Source organism: Acanthopagrus latus, chromosome 17 (assembly GCF_904848185.1).
Source record: "Acanthopagrus latus isolate v.2019 chromosome 17, fAcaLat1.1, whole genome shotgun sequence".
Taxonomy (NCBI): Eukaryota; Metazoa; Chordata; class Actinopteri; order Spariformes; family Sparidae; genus Acanthopagrus; species Acanthopagrus latus.
This window is the reverse complement of record NC_051055.1, coordinates 28497949-28524481: the sequence shown is the minus strand read 5'-3', so window position 1 is coordinate 28524481 and position 26533 is coordinate 28497949. Positions and strand designations below refer to the sequence as shown.

The window sequence follows — 26533 nt, the reverse complement described above, 5'->3', positions numbered from 1 at the left end:
CTTCCTTCCTGGTGCGTGCCACATCTACACACAGGCAGAAAACTGATGGCCATCTACTGCAGGTAACACAGTGACTAGGGACAAATACCTCATACACCCCCACATCAAAGATCCAAACTATCACTTCAAGCCTTTTAAAATGCACTCTTGACCTGATATTTGTTATTTTGCACTACATTATTTGGCTACTCTATTATTTCTGGTTCAATAGGCAGAAACTATTAAAAACAAAATCAAACAAATAAATGAATAAATAAAACTTCTAATTAAAAATACACTGTCTTGTGATATAATTTAATCTTAAAAGTGGGATTTTTCTCAGACTATAATTGTATCAACAAAATCTACAATCACTGCATCTCTAGTAATGTTATGCGGAAGACTTCAGGTTTGACAAATAGAGCTATACAATGTGACTGTGACTATTTCAGAAAAATAAGATTACAAAAAAACAGCACGTACATATCAGGATGAATTGTGAATCAATCTTCAGTCATACGTTTCAGCGGCACTATGAGCAAATTTCACGTCGCGCATTAGGGGCAAACAAATCTAAATGCTAATGCAGGAGGAGGTTTGTGAGATGATGAATTTGTTTTGACACAGGCTGAGCTCGAGCAGCAGCAATGCAGTGCTGAGTGTGCAGACTGAATTTGATTATATGAAAACTAGCTGGTGGTCTTGGAAATGTCGCTGTAATCATATGATTGGATGTATGTGGAACATTTGACTGTAAAAGAACTTGTTAACCGTCCGAACGTCTCAAGGCTCTGTTGTTGTTTTTAATCCTGCCTGCAAAGATTTTTTGTCGTGATAAAAAACAAGCCCGCCTGTGTTGCAACCTGCTCTGAATCCGGTCGTAAGCAGCATGTTCAACTTTATCACACTGGCCTTCTCTCCATCTCAGGGTCATCTAAACAAAGCTGCCATCTCCCTGCTGTGCAAGGTCACGACCCTGACCCAGCTTCAGCTGATAGCCTTCGTATCTGCTGTCCAAAGATGAAACGAAGGACCCAGCCTCACATTCAGCAGCCAAGGTGACAACACGGTGCCTTACACAACACACAGCACAGTGAAAACTACACTTCAGGCTCTGATGGTAAAAAAAAATCTGACAAAACACTGTCAAAATGTTTCATCACATAAAAGCTGAGTTGACGTCTGTGTGATCAACAGAAGAGATCAATCCTGTTAAATATGCAGTTATCCTGCTGGCACAACTCTTGTTTTAAGAGATGGAATGATAAAAGATTTTATCGTGCATCTTGATAAACACACTCAAAGCAAAGATTACAATACACTCAACCCCAAATGCAGTCATCATGATGCATGTTTACAGCTGAAATGGACAACTATTTCACTTCCCCTCCCTCTCCTTGTGTGTTTCTGTTGGCGCCATTAGCAACATGGCAACTGCTAACAGCCTAGCTACTGTTCAAAGACACACAGGTATGTGTCGTCACACTATGTAAGGTTTTCATGTATATATTTTTGGAGAAGAGCCTAATTAAAGTTAATTAATCAACCTTTTTGATGGGAGCTGTATCTCCATTTTGCCACAAGGGGGCAAAACAAGATGGTGAAACATCTTCAGTAAACTGAAACATGTCCAGTTGCCTCCATAAAGCACTTAGACATGATGTTTTTTCCTTTAAAATCTCACATTCAAGCTATGGAACAAAAGGCATGCATTTAACTAACTATGATGTTAAACTGTTCTGACACTGTACAAGATAAATCATTTTCCTCTACGCTGTTAGATCACAGACCTCGAGTATCTTTAAAGCAACGATTCAACCAGGCCGGTCGACTTGCCTGAGGCAGAGGAAAACAAGCGACCTCCCCTTTTCTTTGTCTCCATTTTGGCCTCAGATAAGATAACAATCAGTGCAGTGACACTTGACACAGTGCACGTCTGAGTCAAAGATGTAGCTTCTCCTTTCTTTCTTTCTTTTAGAAATAAAAGAAAGAAAGAAAAGGATCACTCCGCACACAGAGTTGGTCTGAAAGTCTGATCTGTGATATGACCTTGACCAGATATCGTCTTGGAACCCGCTCTAATTTACTGCTCTACCTGCCGATGAAGACTGTGAAGAAGAGACCCAAATTAAGTTTCAATGTCCACTCTGCAATCAGCTCAATGACACCCTGGTGGACAGACCCAAGGCCAAGGACCTTAAACTGTGTGTGTGTGAATGTCACTTTTAAACAAGGTGTTGATTTACAAATCATCCAATTTTTTCCTCCAAATTGATCAAATCAAGACGTCTAAAACCAAAATTTGTTTCTGTAAGACAACGTGTATCACTAATTAGAGCAGGTTGTAAAGATGTGTTCATTACGAAATTGTTATCTCAGTGTCTGATTACAAGTGATTCAATGTTGTAAAACAATAAAAAAATAAGACTAAGTGGATGTGAGTGCTTTACAGGCACGGTGCAAACGATATAAACTCAACATGAATCACACAGTCACGACAAATAAATCGATTTTATTCTAAATGCTTTAGTAATTTGACACAACAGTGGGACTCACTGGCAACCACTGTTGTTAGAGCGTTACTTTTTTTTGCTTTCTGATGTTGTGTCATGTACATTAACTCTTTAAAAGTGGTGGAAAGGTGTGTGTGTGTGTGTTCTTGTTTCAGTACTAACTTGTAGAGGGTGAGGTCCGTCTGTAGATCTGCAGCGACCTTAGGAATGGGTGGAGGGGGGTGTCTGGTGTCCTGAGGGTGGCGTGTCTCAATTGCCTCCTGGGGGCTCAGGTGAACAGTGACGGGAATGACAGGCAGGATGCTGATGTACCTGAAACAGGTCGAGAGACACAGTAAGTAAAAGAGGAGATTACAGAAGCTGGTGGGGTTTTACTACGAGGGGACTATTTCTTCAGTGAATATGAAATGTTGAGATTCTCCAAATCCCAGATTAGGTTACCTTTAACTTTTGTAAGTAAGAAGGGTTGGAGAGAAAAATACTGGGACAACTGTAGCTCCTTCTCCTGATTTAGTTTTTCAACTTCAAATTTCTTTTCACTTTCATGACACTGCTAGTAAAAAACAAATCTAACTTTTCTTCTAGTGTGACTTAACTCTGAATATCTTTCCTGCCTCGCTCACCTCTTGGCCAAAGTGATGTTATAGTAGCTGAAGAGCGACGGCCAGTGCCTGAAGGAGAGTCTCCTCCAGCCCTCTTCGTCCTCGGCCCCCCAGGTGATCTGGGGCACGGCAGGCGGGGCCTGTGGGAGGGGCCCTGCCCGGGCTGAGCCATGGTGGCCCTGCGATTGGTTTTCAGGTAAAGGAGTTGGATCTGGTGCAGAGTGGATGCTGAGGGTGCTCGTAGGATCTCCTCCACGAAAGACGGGGGCTACGCCCAGGTGAGGGGGCAGACCACCTCCTCCGGGATCTCCCAGAGGGCTTTGCTCAGACACCTGTGCAGCCAGGTAGGTGCGTATTCCAGCCGGGTCGGTGTAGACGAGGATCCCGATCCAGATCACCGTGCCAACCTGCAGAAGACGCAGATAATGATTGGTTAGTAGAAGGTTTATTTCTGGAGACTTCTGATCGTGTTGTTTTAAACATTCGCTTTCATCCAACTGATCACGTTTCTTTCTTTTATTCATGCTCATATTCATATATCACATTCACATCATATCTCATAACCCTCTGTTCAATCATCACACATATTTTCAGCCTGACGTAGAGATTCATCACAACTAATTTCTCCTTCACCAAATGTCACAACAAACCAATCACTCATATGCATTCTCAGCGTGACATAACCAGCAGAGAAACTCCATCAACACTAACGCTCAAATGTTATTTCCTGCAAGAGTCTGCGTGATGCCCATTTATTCATCTGCCCTTTATTTCGTATTCAGCACAGTAGCTGTGTTTAGACTCTTTAACTCACTTTATGATATAAAATGACAATGGGAGTAATTTATGGTCCAGTTATGTTACTGCTAGACCGACACATTAATCCATGTCTGGGCCTACCTTTGTGTGTGGCAAACGAAAGAGCAAACCGTGAAAATGTTGTTTTTCAGGTCTCACATTTGAACGTTTCAACCAGACATCCACGTTTCAGTTTCGGCTGAGAACTTGAGAACATAAAAATGCTGATGTGGACACGTGTTTTTAACTTTTCTTTTCAGATTTAGCGAGCTTAACGTGTACGTGGTGTGTGAAGCCGTCTCTGTTCACGTGGTTTCAACTGCAAAGCTACTTTAAAGCGATGGCACACATTTAAGTGACAGCTTGAGGGCGCAGCCACACACGTATATAAATATTTGAGCGAGAATGTTCCTGTCAGTCTGTGTGACACTAATATAAAAGAATGCAATTACTAACACAATGACTTCAGACCCAGGAACAGTGCGGTAAGACAAATATGTCTGCTTTGTATCCATCTTCTCACCATGATGATGCGCTGAGCCAGACGCGTGCGGGCCAGGAAGTACACGACACGCAGCCTCTTGGGAAGCCTCAGGTTACGGAAGGCCGGGGTCTGCAGGGTGATTGTGTGGGGGGAGGGTCGTGGGGGAGGAGGAACCTCTCGTGTTCGCAGCGGGCCGGGCTTGGGTGGCGGAAGCCCTGCCTCGGCTGGTAGGCGGCGGTTCAGGTCAGCCAACTGTGGAGAGTGAGGTTTACACATCAGTTAGCAATGACTATCTGGACAACTAAACTATAAAAAACATTTTTAAAAATCATTTACTATTTGGACATAATGATTAATTGTTACCATATTATTCACATAATTTACTCACAGTACATATTCTCCTTGGGATTAAAGGTTTAAGGATACTTAATCAGATTTTTCTGTGTATGTACAAGTATAGGCTTATGGCGCTAATGCTAATTTTGTGGGGCCACGAGTTTAACACCAGTGAAAGATTTCAGTATGTGTGTGACAGGTAGTGAAGCAGTAAGAGGTTTTAGAAAAGAAACGCACATGTGGGAAACAGTAATCTGAAAACTATGTGGTTAATGTATCAGTGACTGCTGCATGACCTTTTGTATTACCAACATCTGCTCATGAAGAACCAGTTGTGTTTGTGAGCCCCAGTTTCCATCCTCAGTTATCTTCACGTTTACATTTGAGGTTTTTGTATCGATTATTATGGTTGATTTACAGATACGTGCTGCTTTTTATTCATAAAAAGTAAAAACTGGTGTATTTTACTTGTACTCTTGAGGAAACACTGGATTATGTCTATTTTAAGTGTGTGTATGTGTGAGAGTTGTCACCTCCATGCGTCGGATGTCGATAGATAGCACTGTTGTGAAGAAGAACATCTGCAGGAAGAAGTCAGACACCAGCCCCACAACAGCGAACAGACAGAACTCCTACAATAGACAGAAAACAGCAGAGACATCACCTTTTGTTTCATATTCTCATGGTTTCTCAACTGTTTTTGTACAGCATTAACATATTTCCATTCAGATAAGATAGTTCTGTTACCTGGATAGCTGGCACCAGAGTGAAATATCCAATGAGGATGATGCAAAGTTCAGTGGCCATGTTCTTCATGATAGACCAGCTCTCATTACTAAGGCCTGGTAGAAAAAGAAACAAACATTTAAACACAATACGCCAGTTTATGCAGTAAGACATTCCAGAGGCTGTTCTGTTTTCTAAAAAATCAAAAGCTAGTAAACTGAAGAGGAAAGTTATTGTTGACTCTGTTATGAAATTACCCTGAGCGATACGTAGTTTAACCTCGAGGTCGACGGGGGTGGACACGACGGACTTGGTGAGGACTAAAACGTTCTCCAGGCCGATCACCACCACCAGGTAAGGGAAAATCTCCCTGCAGACAGAAAAGAACAAAAAGACAAGACCTGTATATAATGTGCATAATCATTACTAGGTCTCATAAACATTCAAGGATCTGACAATGAACGCAAAACTACAGTATGCTTTAGTTACTTGATCATCAGGTTTTGCATTTGTCAGGCTGATGCAAAGTGTACTGTGCACTGATCAAAAACACACCACTGATCGTCCAATGAGGGTTCTCTTCGTGTCAGAGCAGTCGATAGAACAAATCAAATCATAACCGAGCTGTAAATTATCCATCAATACTTGGAAAGTGTCTGCAGCTAATTTTCTCCCAGTGGAAGTGTAAAGAGAGATTAGTTTGAGGGTATAGATAAGCTTCTCCTGTAGAAGAAGTGTATAACTGGGTCACAGAGAAGTCGACAGCTCTGCATGTTACATCAGACACAATCAAAAGACACACATTACCACTATCTCAGCCCTACATGCGCAGTCGAGCATGAGTAAGCAGAATGCAGCATAACTTTCATGCATATCTTTGTTACGTTGACCTTGATGTGTGTTTATGCAAAAGTACAGAAAGTACAAGAGCAGCTCGCACCGACTTGCGTGCTTCTTGGTCAGTGGTTGGACAACGCTGTGCAGTTATCACGCCACGGTGTCTGCTTTCTAACAGTCCTCAAATGATTGGACAGCCATTGAATGACAACATCTGTTTAGGTCCACCCCTTCCTGAAGTCCCACCCACATCCACGCCTCGTCCCTTCTTTCTTCATCCACGACAACAAACGGACTTTTTGCCCACCTGCGCAAACATTGACACAGACCCATGTGAAATCAACGTGGAGGAAGTGGGAAGTCAGCAAGCCGGCGCGTGTGTGTGTGTGTGCTGAAGTGTGTGCTGGTGGACCTGTCCTTGTCTCTCCATGAATAAGATAAGAGATAATGATAACATTGTAACCGTCTGCCGGGGCAGCAAATATTAACAGGAGACATTTAAATGTCAATACCAGAGCATAATGGGCACGACATGACAGCTGAAGAAACAGTTCTCGCATAAATAAATTGAAGATTAATCACTGACATGAGCATGCTAATATAAAAATGAGAATGTTAATATGCTGATGTTTAGCTGCTACAGTGTTTATCACACTGACCATCTAAGTTTACTATGTTAGCATGCTAACACTTGCAAGTACAATCTAAAACAAAGTACAGCTGGATGGGAAAGTCATTCATTTAGCAGGTAACTGACCATAAACTTAAGAATTGGACAAAACTTTTGAACAATTAATGGTGCTAGGTTGAAAATGTATGTAGGACTGGTAAAACATTGTTAAGATTCATCACCAAATTTCATGGCAATCCATTTCTTAGCTGTCAAAATGTCTCTTTAAAAAAGCAGAAATGTCAATCTAATGGTGGAAAAAAAATCAGAGGATCTTTGAGAAATATTTCAGTCTGGACCAAAGTGAACAACGCTGCTAACATGGCTGATACAAATTACCAAAGACTGTAAAGAGTTCCCTGCCTGCAGATGGCTTTAAGGGTTAAGTTTAACCAAAAATTTACAACTGAAACACAAACTCTAAAACAGCTGACCGACAGGCAAATTAACCAACAAAAGTTGGAGCCAAAACTTCTGGACAATCTTCCAAAACAGCGGGCATTCCTACCCTCCATTGAGCGTCGGCGTCAGTCCAAACAGCGTACACAGTCCCACAGACATGAGCAGGGAGCTGAGGACTGTCACCACAGCAGCCAGAGCCAGACCCCACTTAGACTTCACCATGTCAATCTTACCTGCAGGGAGGGAAAGAGGATACATTGAGGACTGGACACTATACAGCTACCAACTTTTAACATTAACTATTAGAACTATTCAACATCTCATTCATTTTTGTTCGGGTTGTAATCAATTGTGCCCCAAGAGTTTTCAGAGTTACATCTGTACATTACATTTGAAATAAATCTCTTAAACAAGGTGGCAGTCTAATCAGCTTGAGTGCTTATATTAATTTTGTGTACTTGGAGTTTGTGTGCATTAGCTCCATGAACTAATGTTTGTACAGGCAAGTGGCTGAGGGTTAGGCGAGTGCATTCTTACAGCAGTGTGCAATGTTCCTGTGTGAGGATTATCCCTGTGCCAGACAGGAACAACCTTGGCACACTAACACACGTGCGCACACAAAGGCGCAATAGGCATGAGTCTGGATCTTTGGCACATTTCAAAGATTAATTGGTGTAGAGGTGTTAGAACAAAGAAAACTAAACGAAGGCAATAAGGAAAAGATGATCATGGAACAAGACACTCGGGACAGAAGCAGACAAGGAGCTGGACTGACGTGTGGAGAAGTAGATGTAGGCAAAAAGGATGATGTATGTGGTGACGAGCGGGATGAGCTCAGCGATGCCGATCTCCTCTTTAAAGTGGACGTGAACCATGTGGTCGTCTCTCAGGCTGCAGTTGGCTGAAGGGTGGAGCTGCTTCAGACGGGACCGCAGGCTGCCCAGGAACCTGGACATGCACACAGACACACACAGACACAGATAAACATCATCATGACCAACAGATCCATCCCAAAAACTGATTAAAATACACAATTACTGTACGGATATGGTAGGACGATACAGATGATTGGTCGGCTACATCTCAGAGTTAGACAGACCAAATTTAGTCCACATTTCATCCGGTCACAAATAGATAGAAATTGTTGTTCAAAGGAAGCAAGTAATCCAGCGCTTTCGTTAAATGTGAGTCTAAACAGGGGCAGCAGACTTTGCTGCATTATGGCAGATTCATTTTTATTTTTATTTAACCCTTCTTTAATCAGGAAGTCCCTTGAGATCTCTATTTTGAAGGGAGCACACACTTACAAAGTTACAGAAATCACAGAATAGTGCAAGCAACAACGGACAGTTTAAATATGAAAAAATACATTCTGATGCATGAGATAAACATTGTGTTACATGAAAAATAAATACTGAAAGGATAAGAAATGCGAGTTAATATTTCATATCTAAGACATAAATTTACTCGTCACAGAAGAAACAAAAGCTGATATGTTTTCTGTGAAAGTACAGTAAATTAAAAAAACACACTTTTATTTCCCTCTTCACTCACCCTGCATCGTAGCTGGACAGCACCACAGTGATTGTGTACGTCACCACTCTCTTCCTGTTGTAGTGACTGACGCCAGTGTACTTCCCAGGGACGCCAAACAGCAGGTCTATAAACACACAAAGTACAGCTCATTACTGCAAATGACGACTTCCTGTCAAAGTGACTGATAAACAGGAAGTCAAAAGACATGGTAGTCACACTTAAGCATCCAAGTAATCTAGACCGGTAATCAGATGAGTTGCATAGAAGCCAACTCAACATCCCTAAAGATGTTTCATTTGCCTTTCAAAGACACAATATGGAACATTTCTGCATTAAAATGTCTAAAAACAACACCTTTGTTATATCATTTGTTGAGTTATGTACTGACATTAGCTTAAATGTTTCCCAGCAATGTTCAAACCCAGAAAAAAATCCACGTATGCTCAAGTTAAGAAGGTCTAAGGAAGTCCACAAGTGTGACTAAACATAACATGAATAAAACTAATTCACATTAATCTTCATTGATGACGAGGGACAGCGTAGGACCCCCCCTGCATCATTGTGCCTGTGGGGACGTATTTTACGATCCAGGTTCCTAAGGGAGTCCGACTGGCCTTCCATCAGCTCGGTAAAAAGTCCGACTGTATCTGGCAGCCAAACTGTCTCTGACTCCAGCATAAACTTCCCACCTCTAAATCAGTTGAGCTGGCAGGTGAGGCAGAATGCTGAGCGAGCTCTGGCCAGTCAGGGAGGGTGATTTGGTTCACTATGTCAGTGGGTAAAGTTTCAGAGAGAAACTAATGAGTTCCCAAGGAATGAAACTGCTTGTTCTCTGTCAATACGAAAGCTGCTTAGTTTTCTGATACCACAAATCCCCATGCAAGCCCTCCCTGCAATTACTTCTGCTGAATGACAGCAGACTCCTTCCAACAATGCAGTCAGACTACAAAACTCTCTGAATAAACTCCACCACTACATTTTACACATTCATGTTGTATTTTAAAACAACCACACCAATCACCATAATCATAACAACTACAAATAAGTGAGTCAGATAAGATGGTGTCAAAGTTGCTCAGCGTACACTCAGATACCGCTCAGACTGTCGGCCGCTCTGCTAATGGATTTCTCTCTTGGTGAGTCATTCGGGGACGCTTAATGGAAGTGAACAGCAAGAGCACAACTCTCTCTCACAGCACAAGTTATTAAACTGAAAGCTTCAAATCAAAAAGGCATTTTATAGAAATGAACAATGTCACTTCATTTCATACCTCTGTAGAAGTTTACGGTCTCAGTCACGAGTTTCAAGTCTTCTTTAATTCAGCGTGTTCACTTCATTTAGTAAATTAAAGTCGTATCTAGATTAAAGAGGATGATAAAGCAGGGTGTGGTTTTGGGTGTGGCTGCCTTGTGATTGACATGTCGCTACCAGAACAAGTTTTGGACAAAGGCGTAGCAGTGTGCATCTGGGGCACTGTGTGCATTTAAATAGCCGTGAACTTGTTTTTGGGTGTTGTCTGTATTTTGTCTGTGAACTCTGAATATTAATTATAACATTTTGGTTGCTAAGTGTTAAGTTGTTCTGTAAGACCTTCTAAGGAGTCAACTGTTTACTGTTTAGGTACATTTTGTTTGTTGTATATATATTTTGATCTATTAATATCAGTTAACTTGACTGACAGATGCAGACAACAGCCGCTAACAAAGCTGGCTAGCTATTGCGAGTGTTAGCTTCTAACTTTGCTCCTCCTCCAAGTCCAAATACCTTCACTTCTGGCTGGCTGGTCTCAACACACTACAGCTTACGATTCACAATTCTAAAACTGACCTGTCACATCTCACTTTTATCCCTTTTATAGTTAAATATCCCTTAAGTAAGAAAAGAGACACTTTTTCACCAGCAAGTCATCTAATAGCCTCTTTTACATGGCTCTTCACCGACACTCAGAGTCCTGATCGTCCCTACCTCGCAGGGTGGCCGAGGTGTGCAGGCCTTTCGGTTCGTGTTTCTGGATGGTCTTGAGGAGGTCTGGGTCCGAGTCGAAGAGCTCCTGCTGGTTCTGCCAGTAGTTGCCGGGAGAAACGAGCAAACAGCCGTGCTCTGGAAGCACAGACTGCATCCGCCGCAGCCCCGGAAACAGGTCGGTCACCTGGAGACAGAGCGACTCCAGACTGCGAATTCCGGAGCTGACAAAGGAAAGAAGAGAGGAGCAGATGGATGACATAACAAAGCTCACAGGCACCAGAAAAGAGAGAGGGACAAGAGATGTATAATGTCTTTAACTTCTCTGTTGGTAAAATGTTTTAGATTATAACAGACTTCATTAAGTTCAGCTGCTGTCCCTTTCATCAGAACACTTACCAGTTCTCAGTACAGTACAGCTGTTGAACAATCAGAGGGGTGCAACACGTGCTCGGCCTTTAAGTTCATAACGCCTCAGTGACTCAGTTTGTTTGTTTTCAGACCACATGTTTTTGTTAGATGGCGAAGATGTTTCTCTTTCTTTCTCTCACACCAAAGGCAACATCGTTTTAGGTTTAGTTCTTGACTTTGAACTGCTGAACAGACACCGATGTGTCTTAAAAAGCAGCGGTTTGAAATACGGATGACTGGTCTTCAGTTTGTCTTTACATCCGAGAAAAGGTAATTATCAATAGATAAATGATTTACCACTGTGTTTGTGTGTTTTCGTGTGTTTACCTGTCGGAGTAGACATGGTTGCGGATCTCCTCCAACAGACTAAACGCTCGACCCAGTGGTGACCGAAACACATCCACCGGCACCAGGCTGCTGTCCCACGGAGACACTGCCGCCTTCACCAACACCTGCTGGATGTAGGCGACCGGAGGACCCCGATACTATAGCACACACACACAGAAACACAAAGATGTAGGTGACACATTTAGACAAAACATGGAACAGATTGTGTGCTGAAGCAACCACATTAGCAGGAAGCACAGTTTAATGATTACTTTTGTAAGCAGAACTCAGACGGTGAAAGTCTTCTGTGAACACTGCTGTCCTGCCTCAAAGGCTCACAGTAAATTAAAACTACTGCTGACATCTACTGTAAGTGAGCCAATCGCTTTGTGTTCATCTTCTGCCTTCATAATTTATGAGCCTCCATCTTCGCTGTGAAACCTGTGCGGCCTACGCCTGGGTCTGAGAACCAGTTTTAGACTTTCAGAGTGAGAGCAACCTTGTGAGGAGACTTCAGTTTTGGCCTGAGGATTAGGATTCAACGTCAAGGAATGAATGCAGTTTGCAGACAAATGTATAAACACGTGCGTGTGTTCTCTCCACCTACCCAGTCGGGTCGTTCTCCGAGGTCTCCCTGAGGCTCATGGGAAGGGACGCTGTAGTCTCGCACCCCTGTGGTGAACTCCACAGGACCCGTCCCCGGCAGGGGAAGCCTCAATAACGGATAGCTGGGGGGGGGAGAGAGGGAGAAAAAGAGAGGGAGGAGGGGGGGTCACAGGGTGTATTACAGATATGATATACAAGTGTGAGAGTGATTGACATGATGTAACAAGTGCTGACATGATGTTTGAAATGTTTCCAACAATATTGGTCATGAAATTTGATGAATCTGATATTTCTAACTGATTCTTTACATTATCGATTCAGTGGCTGATTTTCTTCTACGATTTAATTGCTCCATATTTAAAACTGACTAATGTTCATCAAGATTTCCCAAAGCAACATCTTCAACCAGCAGTCCAAAACCCAAAGGCTCTTTATCTACTGTCATAAAAGACAAAGAAAATCAACAAATCCTCAAATCTAAGAAGCGAGAAGCAGCATATGTTTGGCGTTTTCGCTCGAAAACTGACTTAAATGATAAGATCCAACTATCTAAATAACTGGCAAATAATTTTCATTCCACCAACTAACTGATTAATCAACTAATCCCTGCAGTTCTAAAATGAAATGCAGAAACATGATCAGATCTGAGTATTTCACTGCACAGTAGCTTATAATCAGTTGATACATAACCAGATATAATAATGCACAAATGCAACATATTTTCCAACTAACTAATTAAACAACAAATTGATTTCACATTAGTGTTGACCAAAAACAATACATTCACTCAAAGACAAAGGTGTACAGGTAGAGATGTTAGACTACTTGATGATGATGTCATGCTAAAGCATCTGTTTGAGGGTTAGCATCTGTGTTACGTGAGTGCGTGCGACACTTGAGAACATGAAACCAGGGCCTCCGGCGTTTCTCCCCAGATGAAGTGCTACCTGGAAAGACCCGCTCCCTCTTTCTCTGAGAAAATGGGCGGGTCCTTATGAAACAAGTTCTCCTGGAGCACCAAACCACTTACTTCTTGTCCTGCACGTGTGCTTGTGAGGGTAGCAAGTTCATTTTGAAATAGTGTTAGGCAACGCTGACACAGCGAGCAGACTAAGCCTTCAGAGCTGGCAGGAGAGATGGATAGATAATAAGACATAAGTTCTGCTTACTGATCACGTACACCCACATCAGAGGATTAACGAAATGCAGCTAAGTCCATTTATTATAAAAAAACACAATCAGGAGAGAAAACTCAAGTGTCACTAAGCCTTGTTGTTGTCAGACGTTATTAAAGTGTGTTGTCATCATGAGCTTTTGCAATCGGCGGTCAAGTCAGGACAGAATAACTCAAGAAAAGCCAGTTGTAGGACTGTCATCAAGACCCAGACAAGTCAGAACCAGAGCCAAGTTCAACTGTTAATTACGACATAGAGGAGATGAGCATTTGACACAGGTCTACTCCATGTGCGTTTGACCCATGTTGGGGAAACAGCTGTCACACTGCTAACAAAGACTCTGACAAACAGAAGAAGTACACCGTGTGCTCAGACTATCGCTTCACATCGGCCGCTATCTGTCTACAGGCAATCTGTTAAATATGCACTTCTGTTACTTCGTGTAAACAAACAGCACACTCATCAGCTGCGTGCTGGAAATCAGACAGGAGACGTTAACACCTACAGTATGCCTGAGATGGACGAGTTTCCTAAAATAATAATCTAACAAATGTTACTACAAACAATAAACACACATTTTATGTTGACAGCAAAAAAGTTGTGTAATGATGGCGTGTTATCTTGCCAGATATGATGTCAAAGAAAGTTTCCAAACAACCGCAAGATCTGATGTTTGAGATTAAGTTTTGTTTGAGTGTCTGTAAAATGCTCCTCAAACCGAGGAGCCTGTGATGGAAGTATTTGCTGAGTCGCTGGTACTGATCAAACACATTGATCCTCAGCTTCCACGTGGACTGTGTGTAATGTCATTTTGTGCAGTTGGACAGTACAAACATCACTTTGCTTTTTGAGAATCGCTGGTCAGTAACAGAGAGAAAACTCCTCTCACTCTTGTTTTCCTCCCTCTCTCACCTCCTTCCCCTCCATGCCTCCCCCTGCCTCCCCCCCACTCTCCGAGGTCACTGTACCTCCACAAAGGCCTCTTTTGTGCGGAGCCGGCCCCCCTCCTGACGGACAGATGGAGGGACAGGCCTCCCATTCTCACAGGGCCATTTTCTCACAGCCCTGTGCTCTAGTCCTGCCTTAAACATCCCCGTCGTCAAACTCTTTTCTTTCACGTCGCCCCGGGTGGCGGTCAGCAGTCCATTTGGATCGGCACCCCTGCTGTAAGGTGCTGCGAGGACAGCACGCAGCAGGTGCGCGTGTGTGTGAGTGTGTGTGTGTGTGTGTGTGTGTTTCAGATTGCTGAGATCGTTTTACAATGCCTTTAGTGATGAAGCCAGGCCAACTCTCTGACCTGTGCTCTCTCTTTTGACCAGAGATTTAGCAAGAGTAGATATGTGCGTGTGTTAAGTGGATGTTTGTGTCGGTGTGTCGGCGGGGGGGGGCTGTTATGTGTGTGCAGATGGCCGGTTCAGAGGAGCTGAGCCGGTTACTCGCCTCCTCTGTCTGTCCAACCACTTTCTATTCATTTCGCTTGAGAAGCCTGTAGAGAAAGTGGTTGGACAGCTTCTTTATTTAGAAACCAAACTAGACCTCAAGACTAAAATCACCCCACCAACTGTTCTCTGGACGTACAGAGGTCATATTTACAGCAAAGAATTATAAACCAATGCTAAAGACCAGACCACTGTTGTTGTAATTTCCCTTCTCACTATCCTTTTTTGAGGTCACCCACAAAAGGCCCAGATCAGAGGCGAACTCACTCCTGTGAGCGACAATCACTAAGTGTCCACTAAGTATAAAACAAGCTGTGTGTGTGGTTGTGTTGGGGAGCCACGCAACGGTCCGCAGCCAATCAGAGACGACACCAGCTGGAGGAGGGGAGGAGTTGAGAAAGCGAGACATTTGCTGTGTCTCAATTCAGGGTCTGCATCCTTCAGAGGATCATCTGAAGGCCAATTACAAAATCTTGACATAAGGGTAAAAAATCTCTTGATGCAACCAGGAAATGCTCCAAAGTCTAGACCGTCCCATTTAACAACTGTTGGCGCGTTTAGCAAGGTCTCTCTGAAGGACTCGCCTTCGAAGACCTCAGAGGCCGGGTCCTTCAGTGGATGCAGACCGTGAATTGAGACACAGCAATTCTTTCATCCAAATTCTTTCCTTTTCCCCCCCTCACATCATTTCCTGTGTCACTTCTTCAGTGTGCTGTCATAACAAAACCTAGTTGAAAAGACCAGACAGACTTGTTGGGGATTCATCCTGGTGAATGATGTTGTAAAGTTTGACTCCCCGTCACTGATCAGTCATGTTGTGTGAAATCCACATCTACTTCAACATTTGCAACTCTAAGAACAGAAAGTTGTGTAGCGTGAACAATACAGTGATCTGACATACACATGTCATGTAACCAGGACATTAGGAAGTCAGCTAGAAAAACCTTCACATTCACTGCTTGGAGAAGTCGTCACTGGAGACGTTACGTCAATAGAAATCTCTCACATTATGGATATGTGACGAATCGTCAGCCCGAACGGGGAAATGGGAAAGAACTTTAATCGACTACAGTTTCCCAACAACAGAAATGAAATCATTACTTCAATTTCCTGTTAACTGAGCAAACAAGACAGATGTTCAGTTGTGATGAACTACCACAGCAGGACACACTATGGCTCAAATACATGACCACTGAGGCAACACTCCAAGTAGTAGTTTTGACCCTAAATTTCTACAGGTGCTCTGAATGTCTGACACAAATAGAAGTTAACCTAAATGTTGAGCGCAGAAACATAAGCAACAAACTCAAGACAGAAACGCCTACCAGCAGGTGAGGATGCTGGCGGAGGTGAAGAGGATGATGGGGACCGGGTAGGAGGCACACAGCAGCCCGTGGCGGTAGAAGGCCGCCGAGATCTTCTCTCTCAGCTGCTCGCGCAGCGTCATTCTTGGTGACGGGGTCAACTCCCGGCCATTGGGAAGCACTGCGCGACCGATGACGGCGCGCCGCGGGGCATCCAGGGACCTGGAGGAATCGGAGAGGTCACAGATTAATAATTCATTTAAAAACTCGGGGATGCTGGTATGTGTTTCATGTTGTAGAAGCAGCCATCATATGTACCAATTACTGATTTGTTCCCCAGCACACATTCACATCACAGAGAGTTTGTCTGACTCATCAGATGTAGACGGCTGGTGTAACAGAAATAGGTGGCTAATGGCAGCTGTTTTCAAAATCTCTATGGAAACAACTAAACCTCTGAGCCTGCAACGTACAAAATGGCTAGATACCCTGACCCTGTCTAGCATTTTAAACACCAGGACCTGCATCCCGATGTGCAAAACAAATTCCCCCGACACTATTTTGCAGGGGCACCGTGCTGCATCCTGGGTTTTTCCAGGCGATTATGATTTGTTTAAAGACTGAATGAGAAAAGGTGCAACAAGACCTTTCTGAGACCTAACCACACTGAATCTCCTCTTGTTTCATAGCTTTCTGAAGTATTTATCAGGGGGCAGATCTGATGATAAAATAATGTATCGTTATCAACTACTTGTTGACAACTTGTACAATAATCTGACTTTAAGTTGATCTTAACTGATCACCAGCAGAATTACTGCACTCCTACTTTGAGGCTTTGTTGAAATGGATTAAGTTAGTAAACAAACTCCTGATCAAGTTGACAAAAGGAGGATGCCAAATGCCAGAATTCAGTCAAAAAAGACTGACTCATGTTTGTGCAGCGATGACAAAGATTTGATCTCTGACTTATAGTTTTTTTAGTGCTTCCTGAAAGCCCGGGGTTAAAAATGTGAAAAACAACTGTGACTGTGATGTTTTTGTAAACACCATCTTGCATCACGTCTGCGTGGCACATCTCCACAGCCACACAGCTAACAAACAAACACACAGAGGCCAGCTCCATAAGGAAGCTCTGTCCCAAAACACCCAATTCTCCATGTGTTGCCGCACGTGCCGCTCATCTACAGGAATGTTGTGTTTCTTCCTTCAGACAAACTCACACAAGGGTCACATGCTCGACAGCACTTCAACACACAGCAGCTCATTCAGCAGCAGAAAGAAGGTGTGGACGCCAGCCCACCAGTAGGAAACACGGAGCTGAACTGACGCAAGCAGATGTACACGTCTCATCGATCACACATACCTGAGTGAAAAACAACCACCAGGTCGCCTGTTAGGAGGCTTTTGTTATCAGATGCTGGGTAAATTCCACTTCCACTCAGGTGGGCGAGCACAGAGAGATAAGCTGGCCAAGGCGGAAGAATTTAATAAAAAAAGGTCCTTAAATATTTACCAGCGCTGAAAGTATTCATTAACTTTAGAGATCAATTGTTTTAAGGAAAAACATTCACATTCACTCGTCTTTACCTCTAAAATACGAGGATTTACTGCTCCTTTTTGAAGTATAATCAATCATGAGTATATTAATTTTAGATGAATTACTAAATTTAGGTCGGAGGGCGAAAAGTAGTGTCACAATCTAACTTGCAATCTTTTTATCTCAGTCTTTAAATGCCCTGTAGACTTCAGCCGGACTTGAGATATCTGATGAATTTTGCCAGTTAAACAATTAAAAAACACAACACACCATGTCGTAGCTATACCTCACATTGCATCTTCAAGGATACATCACCCGAGCAGGAGCCACCTGAAATAATTTGTCCATCAAAGCTGTCTGGTGTCTTCATCACTTTATTGGTTTGTTCATACGGCACAAATCTGTTCATCATCAAGGCTGTGTGAAGTTTAGAAAACGAGTGAGAGGACATTAAATACTGCAGCCTCTGTGAATCACAGAGTCCTCAAGATCGATCACAATCTAAACTCACCTCTTGCTTAAAGAATTAGCGAAGTAACAATTCAGTCGATTTTTGTCAATTTTTATAATCGAGCAGTCATTAAAGATGCTGCTTCCAGCCTCTCCTATGTGAGATTTTCATGTTTTTCTGTGTTTAATATCTTTCGGTTTGGTCTGTTAATTGGTTTGGAATATTTCCTTTTGGAAATTATCATCCATTTTCCAAACAGTTTCTGACAATATGTTCAGGTTTTCACAGTTAGTCTGGGAGAGCAACTTCAAGATGTCACCTTTATACTTTCCTATCTTAAAAAAAAATTGGTTGTCAAATTATTAGCTGACAACTAATCGATTAATCGTCGCGGCTCTACTGCAATTACAGGAAAAAATCCCTTTAGATATGTCAGATGGAAACATGCACAGCTGAGCACATTAGACTGTGATTCTACTGAAAGTCATAAAATGAATGTTACAGTACTGTAACGTGCTCCATGCAAAATGTAAATCTTTGCCTTTTGGTTGGTTCACCTAACTTCAAACACAAATCAGGATCCTTCAGTTTCCCATACCGACTCAATCTACTGTTGACTTCTCTGCTCAATCTCAGCTCTGGTCTGTGTATTTACTCTGCAGACACGCTGAGCGCTGCTTTATCAGTGTTTGTAGTCGTACACTGTTTGACTGACTGCCTTGGCACACAAACTGCGGCTGGATTTGTACAGTATGTCATTCTATTAACCGTAACCAACATCCCTCTCTCTCCTGCCTCATCCTCTCATTACATTATTATCTTAATGCTGCAGAAACACAACAACAACAACACAGCTCGGTCGTATTAGCCGTAACCACGCTGTATCCGTCTTACAAGTGTTAAACTGTTCAGAGACCGTACCTGCTAATTGGAGACCAGGTTATCTCTCTGGCTCGTGGCTGCTTTTGTCCCCTGAAAGCAGCAGCGCCGGGTTTTTTAAGCTTAAGCGGTGCCTTGTGGTTAACATAGTGCTCCCCTCTTGATTCAGGCAGAGTGTGCGACTGCTTGGCTCGTCCCCCCGGGAGCAACGGAAACATTCCCCGGGAGGAATTCGCCTCAGGAGTCTCTTGATCTGCCGTTATAAATACCCTATACAGTAAAAACAGCAGCGTCCTGGTGAGCTCGCACAATGGGTTCTGCAAAGGTCAAACAGAGCTTTGAAGCGAAGCCTTTCTGCTCTCTGTTTCTGAAGGGAAGTCGACTCTCGGCCGGGTTCTGGTGCTGCTCGCTGTCCGGCAAGGGAAAACTTTCAATGAGCGGCTCCATTTCTCAGCTGTCTGTCCAGTTCACCGAGTGCTGCGGTGTTGCGTGGGTGCAGCAGCGAGACCTGATTTGGCAAAGGCTCAGCCGCATCTCCGTCAGTGGACTAATCCGGGATTGAGCCGATCGGAAACTCAACGAGCAGCGTTCCGGGCCTATGGCCACCCCCCACCGCTTCCCTCCTCCTCTGTCCACAGCCTGTAGGCAGCCTCTCCTGTATGTTCAAGCACGCCAAGACAATCACTTCTCAGGAGCATGACGAGTCTGAAAGAAAACCTGATTTTCACAACTAGGGTACAGGTAAACAGTGGTGTTAAGCTGGTTTGACAGGAAACCAGAAATTGTTTAGAAAATCCTATTCTGTCTGGCCAGGTTGTGTTTGTTGGAAAATACCAGCTCATAAAGGATGATGGGGGAAAAAAAAAAAATCACATTTCTGCTTAAAACCCAACAAATCGCAAATAACTTCTTAATGACACCCGCGTGGAAAACGTCTTGGTTCAAGAGAAACCCTGTGCTTTTAGCACAAATGTGCCAGGCAACTAATAATCTAAACAAAGAGCGGTCTATACGCTTCCCACGTGAGAAGCCAGCACACTCAACCTGCAAACACAAACACCACCGCAGATATGACGGACACAGCGTTTCACGTTGCCAGCACAAATTCAATTAAGGAGATCATTGTGGGTCTCTGCAGCTTAATTAGGAGGCCTGCAGATTAAGATAGATTTATAGAACCACATGCCTTCAATATAAACTCAGACCATACACACCAACACTTGAATGGAAGATTTGAGAAAAAAAAAAAAAAAAAAAGGCAGAAAAATACCAGTTTACCTCTTTTCAACACTCGCTAAAATGCCAAGTTTGAAGGCATCTCCCGGGCTTATAGCGTCCAACTGCATAACGATCAGCTTTCTGTGTCATCCAACTCATTTACATGACTTAATAAAAAACATTTCTGCAAGCCAAAAAACTATATATCCACAAATATTCCAGAGAGCTTTAGGCTGTGTCCATTTTCCATCACATAACTGCATCAACTTTTAATCCCATAGCGGCAAAATGTGGAGGCACGCTCCTCCGATCAGTGACTCCCATCAGGCCAACTGTAAATGTGGTGACGAGCAGATTACTGCAACACACAGCCTTTTACAACCAGAGGGAAATGTTCTGTCAATCAGTAACCATATTGTAATAATAACAATAGGCAGTCCATTTCTGCACAAGGATTATATTTTTGGCACAGCCTTAAGAGGAGGAAGAAGATGCAATTAAGTACATTTATTTCAGTCTTAATTTTCCAATCATTTCTGACTATTATCATGCACATGCCATTGCCAGAATATTACACTTGGTAGTAGTGTCATAGGTCAACTCACATAACTGCCTTTTTTAAAACCTAGACCACATTACATTAGCCAAAATGGTGAAACAGTTATCACAAGACAGCCAACACATACAGGATGATGATCATGAGGTTGAGGGGCTGATGCAACCCTGTGGCAACATCACCTGCCGGGAAGAAGAAGCTAAAACAGAGACTCCCACAGCCACAGAGCCGGAGCACCAGGCGGCAAACAAGGATTTAAAGAAGGTTTTTTCAAATAAATGGAGTTTTACTTTTAACTTTAGGTAGAATTTAACACCATTTTAAAACAGGGGAGCAGGAAGGTTGAGTAATCCATCGCAGGTTTCCTCTTCAGCAGCACTTCTTGTACACTATATTTACCTCAGACATGTTTACCACAAAGCATCTGTCAGATCAGTTGGTCTCTGACAACATGTCAGCGGAAATAACAGCTCGTTGCTTTTCCTCAACAACCCTATAATTTGACCTGGAAAGCTGTAGAAACCACCGATTTAGCGCATGAAAATAATGACCTTGTTTATTACTTTAAAATGCCATTAACCTTCTCGGACATCACACATGAACTATCATCTCTACGTGTCCTTATTTCATGATTATTTCGAGAGCGAATCTATATTCAGGATGCTGTCAAGTGTCAAAGGGGCTAACTAGCCAACCTCAGCTGACCACCGTGATGGTTAGTGGACACAGCTAACTCGCTAGTTAGCTAAAGTTAGCTCCCAGCATCTTGCAGGGTCTCCCCAGCTTTTATATACAGCAATAATATTGACAAGCAAACTAAACTTAACCCATCGCTCAAGTTTCCAACTGTATCCTCACAAAACGTACGAAGTGTGGGAGTTTAAGCCAAGCCCAGTAACTGTTAGCTAGCTTGCTAACGTCACCCCGGGTACGTTAGTGGCTGAGGTGAACTTTCAGGTACACAGCTCCCTAAACCCAGAACATTTTAACGCCATACACTGTTATTTATTATGTTCGCGGTCACAAATACACATTCTCATTAAAGAATAAGGTAACTCAACTGTTTACCTTCTCTGTGCTTGCACAAAACTTGTGATGGTACCAAGCTAACACACACACACAGCTAGCAAGCGCCTAGCTACGCTAGCTCCACCGTGAACCCAGTGAACCTCCTTCCCATTCAATATGTATTTTACGAATTACTTGGAAAAGCTTGTTGTAAGTAAAAACACGACTGTTTTACCAACACTTGGTGTACATGATTTGTCACTGCGAGACTATGAGAGTAGTTGGCAGCCAACAACGCTGCCAATTACCAAATTAAGTTAGCTTGTTTAGCACGGTGACGATGTTGTGCTGTGCAGTGGGCTTTTGGGGATGTCCGGGGCTCATTTTTGATTTTTTTTTTGCTAGACAAAACTGATGCACATGAAACCCAGCGACTAGCAACCTCACTGCTATAGCCACACACCAACGCTCAGCAGCTAACAGTATGTCATCAGACAATCCCAGTAAGCTCCCATGCTTTCTTGCGCCACGGAGCTAAGTTTCGCAACACGGCTAACGCTCATGCTAGCAGGTTATAGCTTTACACTTGCCTGGACAAACTTCAGAGATTCCCCAAACGTAGTCGCTGTCGCTGTGGTTCTCCTTGGGTGATCAGACGAGCCCGCCGCTGTGTTACTCCTTTTGTTTTGGCTAACTTGTGTGTGTCTCGGATGTGATGCTGACATGCAGGAGCTCCAAATCTACTGGTTGTCAAATCCCGGAGAGAACTCTCCACTCCGACCTCTCACCCTGCCGAGTGCCGCGCAGGCGCAGTGCGACCTCTAGTGTGCACACGGGGAATAACAACACCCCACTGTTTCTTTATTTAAAGCTCCAATATTGTAGAAAGTTCTCTTCCAAGTTCTGTTTTTATAAAGCAGATCTGGGTGTTACATAAATACACCAAAAACATCAAAATGCTAAAATCACGGATAAGAATACACAGAGCCCATTTTCAGAATCTGTGCCTTTAAATGAGCTGTCATCGCCTTTGTAACCTTGTGATGTCACAATGACACCGTCACCACCCCCAGCCATGACCCCCAAGTGTCCAGATGTAATTGAACTATGACCCCAGAACCATGTTTGTGGTTGCAGAAAAAAGAGCAGAGCTGATGCAGAGACATGAGAGTTGGTCCCTGCTCAGGCCTGTGAGAGCCGACCAATCAGAGCAGGCTGGGCCCTAAAGAGGCGGAGCTAAAAAATGGAGGGTGAACAGTGCTGCAGTAATGGACAGTATGAGGAAAGCAAATAAAATCATGAACCTGAAAGTTACAATGTTACTCTGTCAGCCAAATACCAGCAGGAGATCAATCAATCAATGCATTTTCTTTATTGGTCTTCATCCATCAATAACGTTCACTGACCATCACAAATGTCAACATCCTGCATTCACACATGATCATGATGATCACCAAACAAGAACTAATTCAACTAGTGACCTGATATTGACGACAGCACAACTCTGTAGACACACCAGCCTGACATTTATCACACCGAACTGACATTTTGTTTCCACTCTAATTGTTTTAAATAGCTAAAAATAAAAATAAAACCCGAGTTGTGAGCAGCTGTTTAGACATCTGGAACCAGGCTGTCGGATCACGGTGTCTTTATGATGCCTTCCGGACGATATTGGAGGTTGGAAATTCTTGAAAAGTGTTCCAGCTCCAAAACGCCAAAAGTTAATAAAAAATTTGGCAGATTGCAACAGAATAATGTCTCTTTGGTGAGTGTACACACAACTACAGCCTCTGTGTTTCAGCCTCCTTGTTTATACCAACCAAATAGAGGAGGGGAAACAACACGTGAGGTAACAGACGCCATTATATATATTCTGTTTTATGGCACTTTTGTACCTAGAAAACAAATCTTAATATTCCCTTAACTAGCCTAATATAAATCCTACCCCCTTCTCCATGAGTACTGCCAGTGTCGTGTGACAGCGGCTCCCTCATGAAGTCGAGGTAGATGGACATGCCTCGTGTTTCATTGCACTTTTTCTTGTAGGAGGTTGGACATTTCTTAGTTTGTCTGGAACACAGCATTACTCCAGACAGTCCATTACACCAGCAAGCATCCAAATGTGAAGCTCGGCTTTGGCTGGTTAATTAATATGTCAACTTCACCAACCACTTTGTACTGACTGAACAGACCAGTCAGCTGTCAAGTAAAACAGACAAAAAGGCAGACAAGGCGGTTGAAAGGCGGAACTAGAGAACAGCGCTGGATGTCCCGCGAGCAAAGAAGGAGGCTCCTTTATCGTGGACCTTGTACTGGAAGAGTTTGTTCTGTGTGTATTGCCCATCAGCTTGTCTCCTCCGCCAACGCACCTCCACCTGAAAACACAGAACACATTTTGACAACAGCTGGCAGATTATTCAACTTCACTGTTTAGTGGCAGCCCAATGTTGTGTCTAGTTTACTTGGACTTCACTCACATCTAGAAGAAAATGTCTGTGCAGTCAGAATCAGAAACACTGTGCAGTAAAACACACACACCTGTCCATGTATGTCCCTGCAGAAGCCAGTAGGGAGACCCTGTACATGAAGAGTGAGGCTACACTGGTGGGTCAGACCCTTCAGAAGTCTCTCTGGGCCTTCGTCATCTCCGTCATCCTCCTCTTCTTCTTCACCGTCACAGCGTGTCAACATCACCACGTTACCCTGCAGTCAGAGTCAAAGTAAAACGTTTTATTAGAGCTTTTCACTTCATCCTACCGTTCTTACAGGGCGTACTATACAACAAAATTCATGCTGGTGGAGAGATTATAAATCGTGTGACTTGCAAACCTGCAGCTGGGAGCAGACGGTGGCCCGGCAGTAGTGGCTGAAGTCCAGCACGGCTCCGGCGCTCACCCCCAGACTCAGCAGCACACTGAGGTCATCCACCAGCAACACAGGGGGTCCCCACTGATCTGTGTCATCCACCCCCTCTCTCCTCTCACCGGTGCTACTCAAACTGGACCGGACAAACTCGTACAGACTCTTCAGGCCAACAGAAGGATCCCTGGAGTAAGAGACATGAGGGAGATGGAGATGATGGCTGTTATCACAGAGCAGGACTGAAAATTTATATGATATGTTGGCGATAAACAATGATAACATATGGTGACTAAAAAACAGAAGTCTGTGCAGGTACAACAAAACAAAAATACAACTATAGAAACAAGAAGAAAGCGATTCTTTGTTTATACCTGAGGAAGTCCATGGCCTGACTTCCTGTGTCTGTTTCTTGAGGAATCAAAACAGACAGCGACTCGTTCAGTCCCTCTAAGAAAACCAGCTGGCCTTTTTCCTTTGCTTGTGCCAGGCTAACACCCTGAGGACACACAAGTTACAAGTTAAGTGTCATTATTTGTGTGATGCCACCAAGCTGAAGGCAAACTTTGCTATCAAGTGGCTAAATATAATGTTTCTATTCAATACGTGCCTATTAAAAATAATACCCGGGTGATAAAAATAGACATGTCGGCATTTGACTGACACTCTAACATGTGAGAAATTAGGTGCAACTGATCTGTTTAATCAGTTGTATGATCAATAAGATGTCCTAAATTTATGAAATATGTAATTTAGTGTTTCCCAATGACCAAAATGACATCATGTTTAGCTACGTCCACATCCCATGATATTTAATCAGCTGTCACAGAGGAGTTAAGAAACCTGAAGATATTCACATTTAACGGTCAGAGAAATATTGATGAACTGATTAGCAAAATAGGACTCACCATTCTCTGACTGATGGCACTGTAATGATTGAAGGACTGAACCAGACCCAGAAACAAAACTCTGCAGCGTGCTGAGAAAACACGAACAAGACACTGTGGTTCACACTTTGTTAAATAAACCACACCACATTTCAATGTCTGTATATCAGCTGATAACTAACCTCGTAGGTACAGAGAGAGGAAGTGGTGAATGAGGAAAGAAGCATCACTCTGTCTGTCTGACACCAAGATGAATTCTCCCTGCAGGATGGGAGGAAGTTACACATTTGAGAAAACATTTATGCTGTATTATTTTGCGGCTAACGTCACATAGCATGCACTGCTAACACAGTTATATATCTACATATAACGGTGTGTAATGTAACATGGCACAACCACCGTGTTAGGTGCATCAAAATGCTGAATCCTTACCTTTGTGAAGCTGTCGGGAGTCGTGTTCAGGATACTGTTGAGCTCTGTATACATTGCTAACCCTACTAGCTAACCTAGGCTAACTGTAAATAATACAAGCTAAACAGTTTGTAGGTGAGCTAAAACAAGGTTGCAAAATAATACTTGTCGGCACGAATTAATCTTAAAATGTATCCCGTGAGTATACGATTAAAACGTAACGTTAGATATTCTACTTTACACCATTATTTGACAACTTTCCTCCCTGCTAGCTGCTGTGCTAACGTCAAGTAGCATGCGACCAAAGAGGGGTGAAACAAAACTGGAGGTCTCGCTCCTCACCGAGCGGAAAAGTCATTTAGAATCACGAAGAGGCTCAACGACAACAGCTCACTCTGATATAAATGTTTTGCGTTAAAGAATGATTCCTATCACTCATAGACTAAAATCTTACAGATCTGTAACTGATTTTCTTGTTCTCTAACGCGTAGTTTTTTGTTTCGGAAACCAACCGCTTCGGATCTGAGGCAGAATGGTCTCCATGGCAACAGCAAGCCGCCATCATTTTCCTTTCTGATAGACGATCTTTGTCCGCACATGGCGACTTCTTCGACGT

At 43.1% G+C, this 26533-nt stretch overlaps 2 protein-coding genes across 4 annotated transcripts in view; both read right to left on the bottom strand.

Moving 5' to 3' along the window:
* Positions 1–22565, bottom strand: part of LOC119006216 (SREBF chaperone) — a 31576-nt gene extending 9011 nt beyond the window's left edge. Inside the window, exons 1-14 of one of the 3 annotated variants that reach the window (XM_037074703.1) lie at positions 22348–22565; positions 16130–16330; positions 12192–12312; positions 11585–11742; positions 10850–11070; positions 8902–9007; positions 8123–8295; positions 7454–7580; positions 5696–5808; positions 5460–5554; positions 5246–5344; positions 4416–4628; positions 3116–3501; positions 2655–2804 (exon numbers count right to left, since the gene is read on the bottom strand). In XM_037074703.1, the coding sequence (XP_036930598.1) occupies positions 2655–2804; positions 3116–3501; positions 4416–4628; positions 5246–5344; positions 5460–5554; positions 5696–5808; positions 7454–7580; positions 8123–8295; positions 8902–9007; positions 10850–11070; positions 11585–11742; positions 12192–12312; positions 16130–16251 (2084 nt within the window). In that variant the 5' untranslated portion in view covers positions 16252–16330; positions 22348–22565. Of the gene's footprint in view, positions 1–2654; positions 2805–3115; positions 3502–4415; positions 4629–5245; positions 5345–5459; positions 5555–5695; positions 5809–7453; positions 7581–8122; positions 8296–8901; positions 9008–10849; positions 11071–11584; positions 11743–12191; positions 12313–16129; positions 16331–19017; positions 19518–20253; positions 20467–22347 lie in introns of those variants that run through there. The other 2 variants (XM_037074701.1, XM_037074700.1) reach the window with 2 other exon arrangements.
* Positions 22566–23106: 541 nt separating this feature from the next.
* Positions 23107–26433, bottom strand: elp6 (elongator acetyltransferase complex subunit 6). Its single transcript, XM_037074704.1, has 7 exons — positions 25939–26433; positions 25689–25767; positions 25528–25598; positions 24994–25118; positions 24590–24806; positions 24299–24463; positions 23107–24135 (listed from the first exon to the last, which is right to left on the bottom strand). The coding sequence occupies exons 1-7, from the start codon at positions 25990–25992 to the stop codon at positions 24010–24012; spliced, it is 837 nt and encodes a 278-aa protein (XP_036930599.1). The 5' UTR covers positions 25993–26433; the 3' UTR covers positions 23107–24009.
* Positions 26434–26533: the final 100 nt, after the last annotated feature.

Excerpts from the sequence above, each read along its gene's own strand:
- elp6 (XM_037074704.1), bottom strand. The coding sequence starts at position 25,992 with ATGTATACAGAGCTCAACAGTATCCTGAACACGACTCCCGACAGCTTC. Across the intron at positions 25,599-25,688 it reads CCTCTCTCTGTACCTACGAG|CACGCTGCAGAGTTTTGTTT; the intron begins GTTAGTTATCAG and ends GTGTTTTCTCAG. Across the intron at positions 24,464-24,589 it reads CCGTCTGCTCCCAGCTGCAG|GGTAACGTGGTGATGTTGAC; the intron begins GTTTGCAAGTCA and ends CTCTGACTGCAG.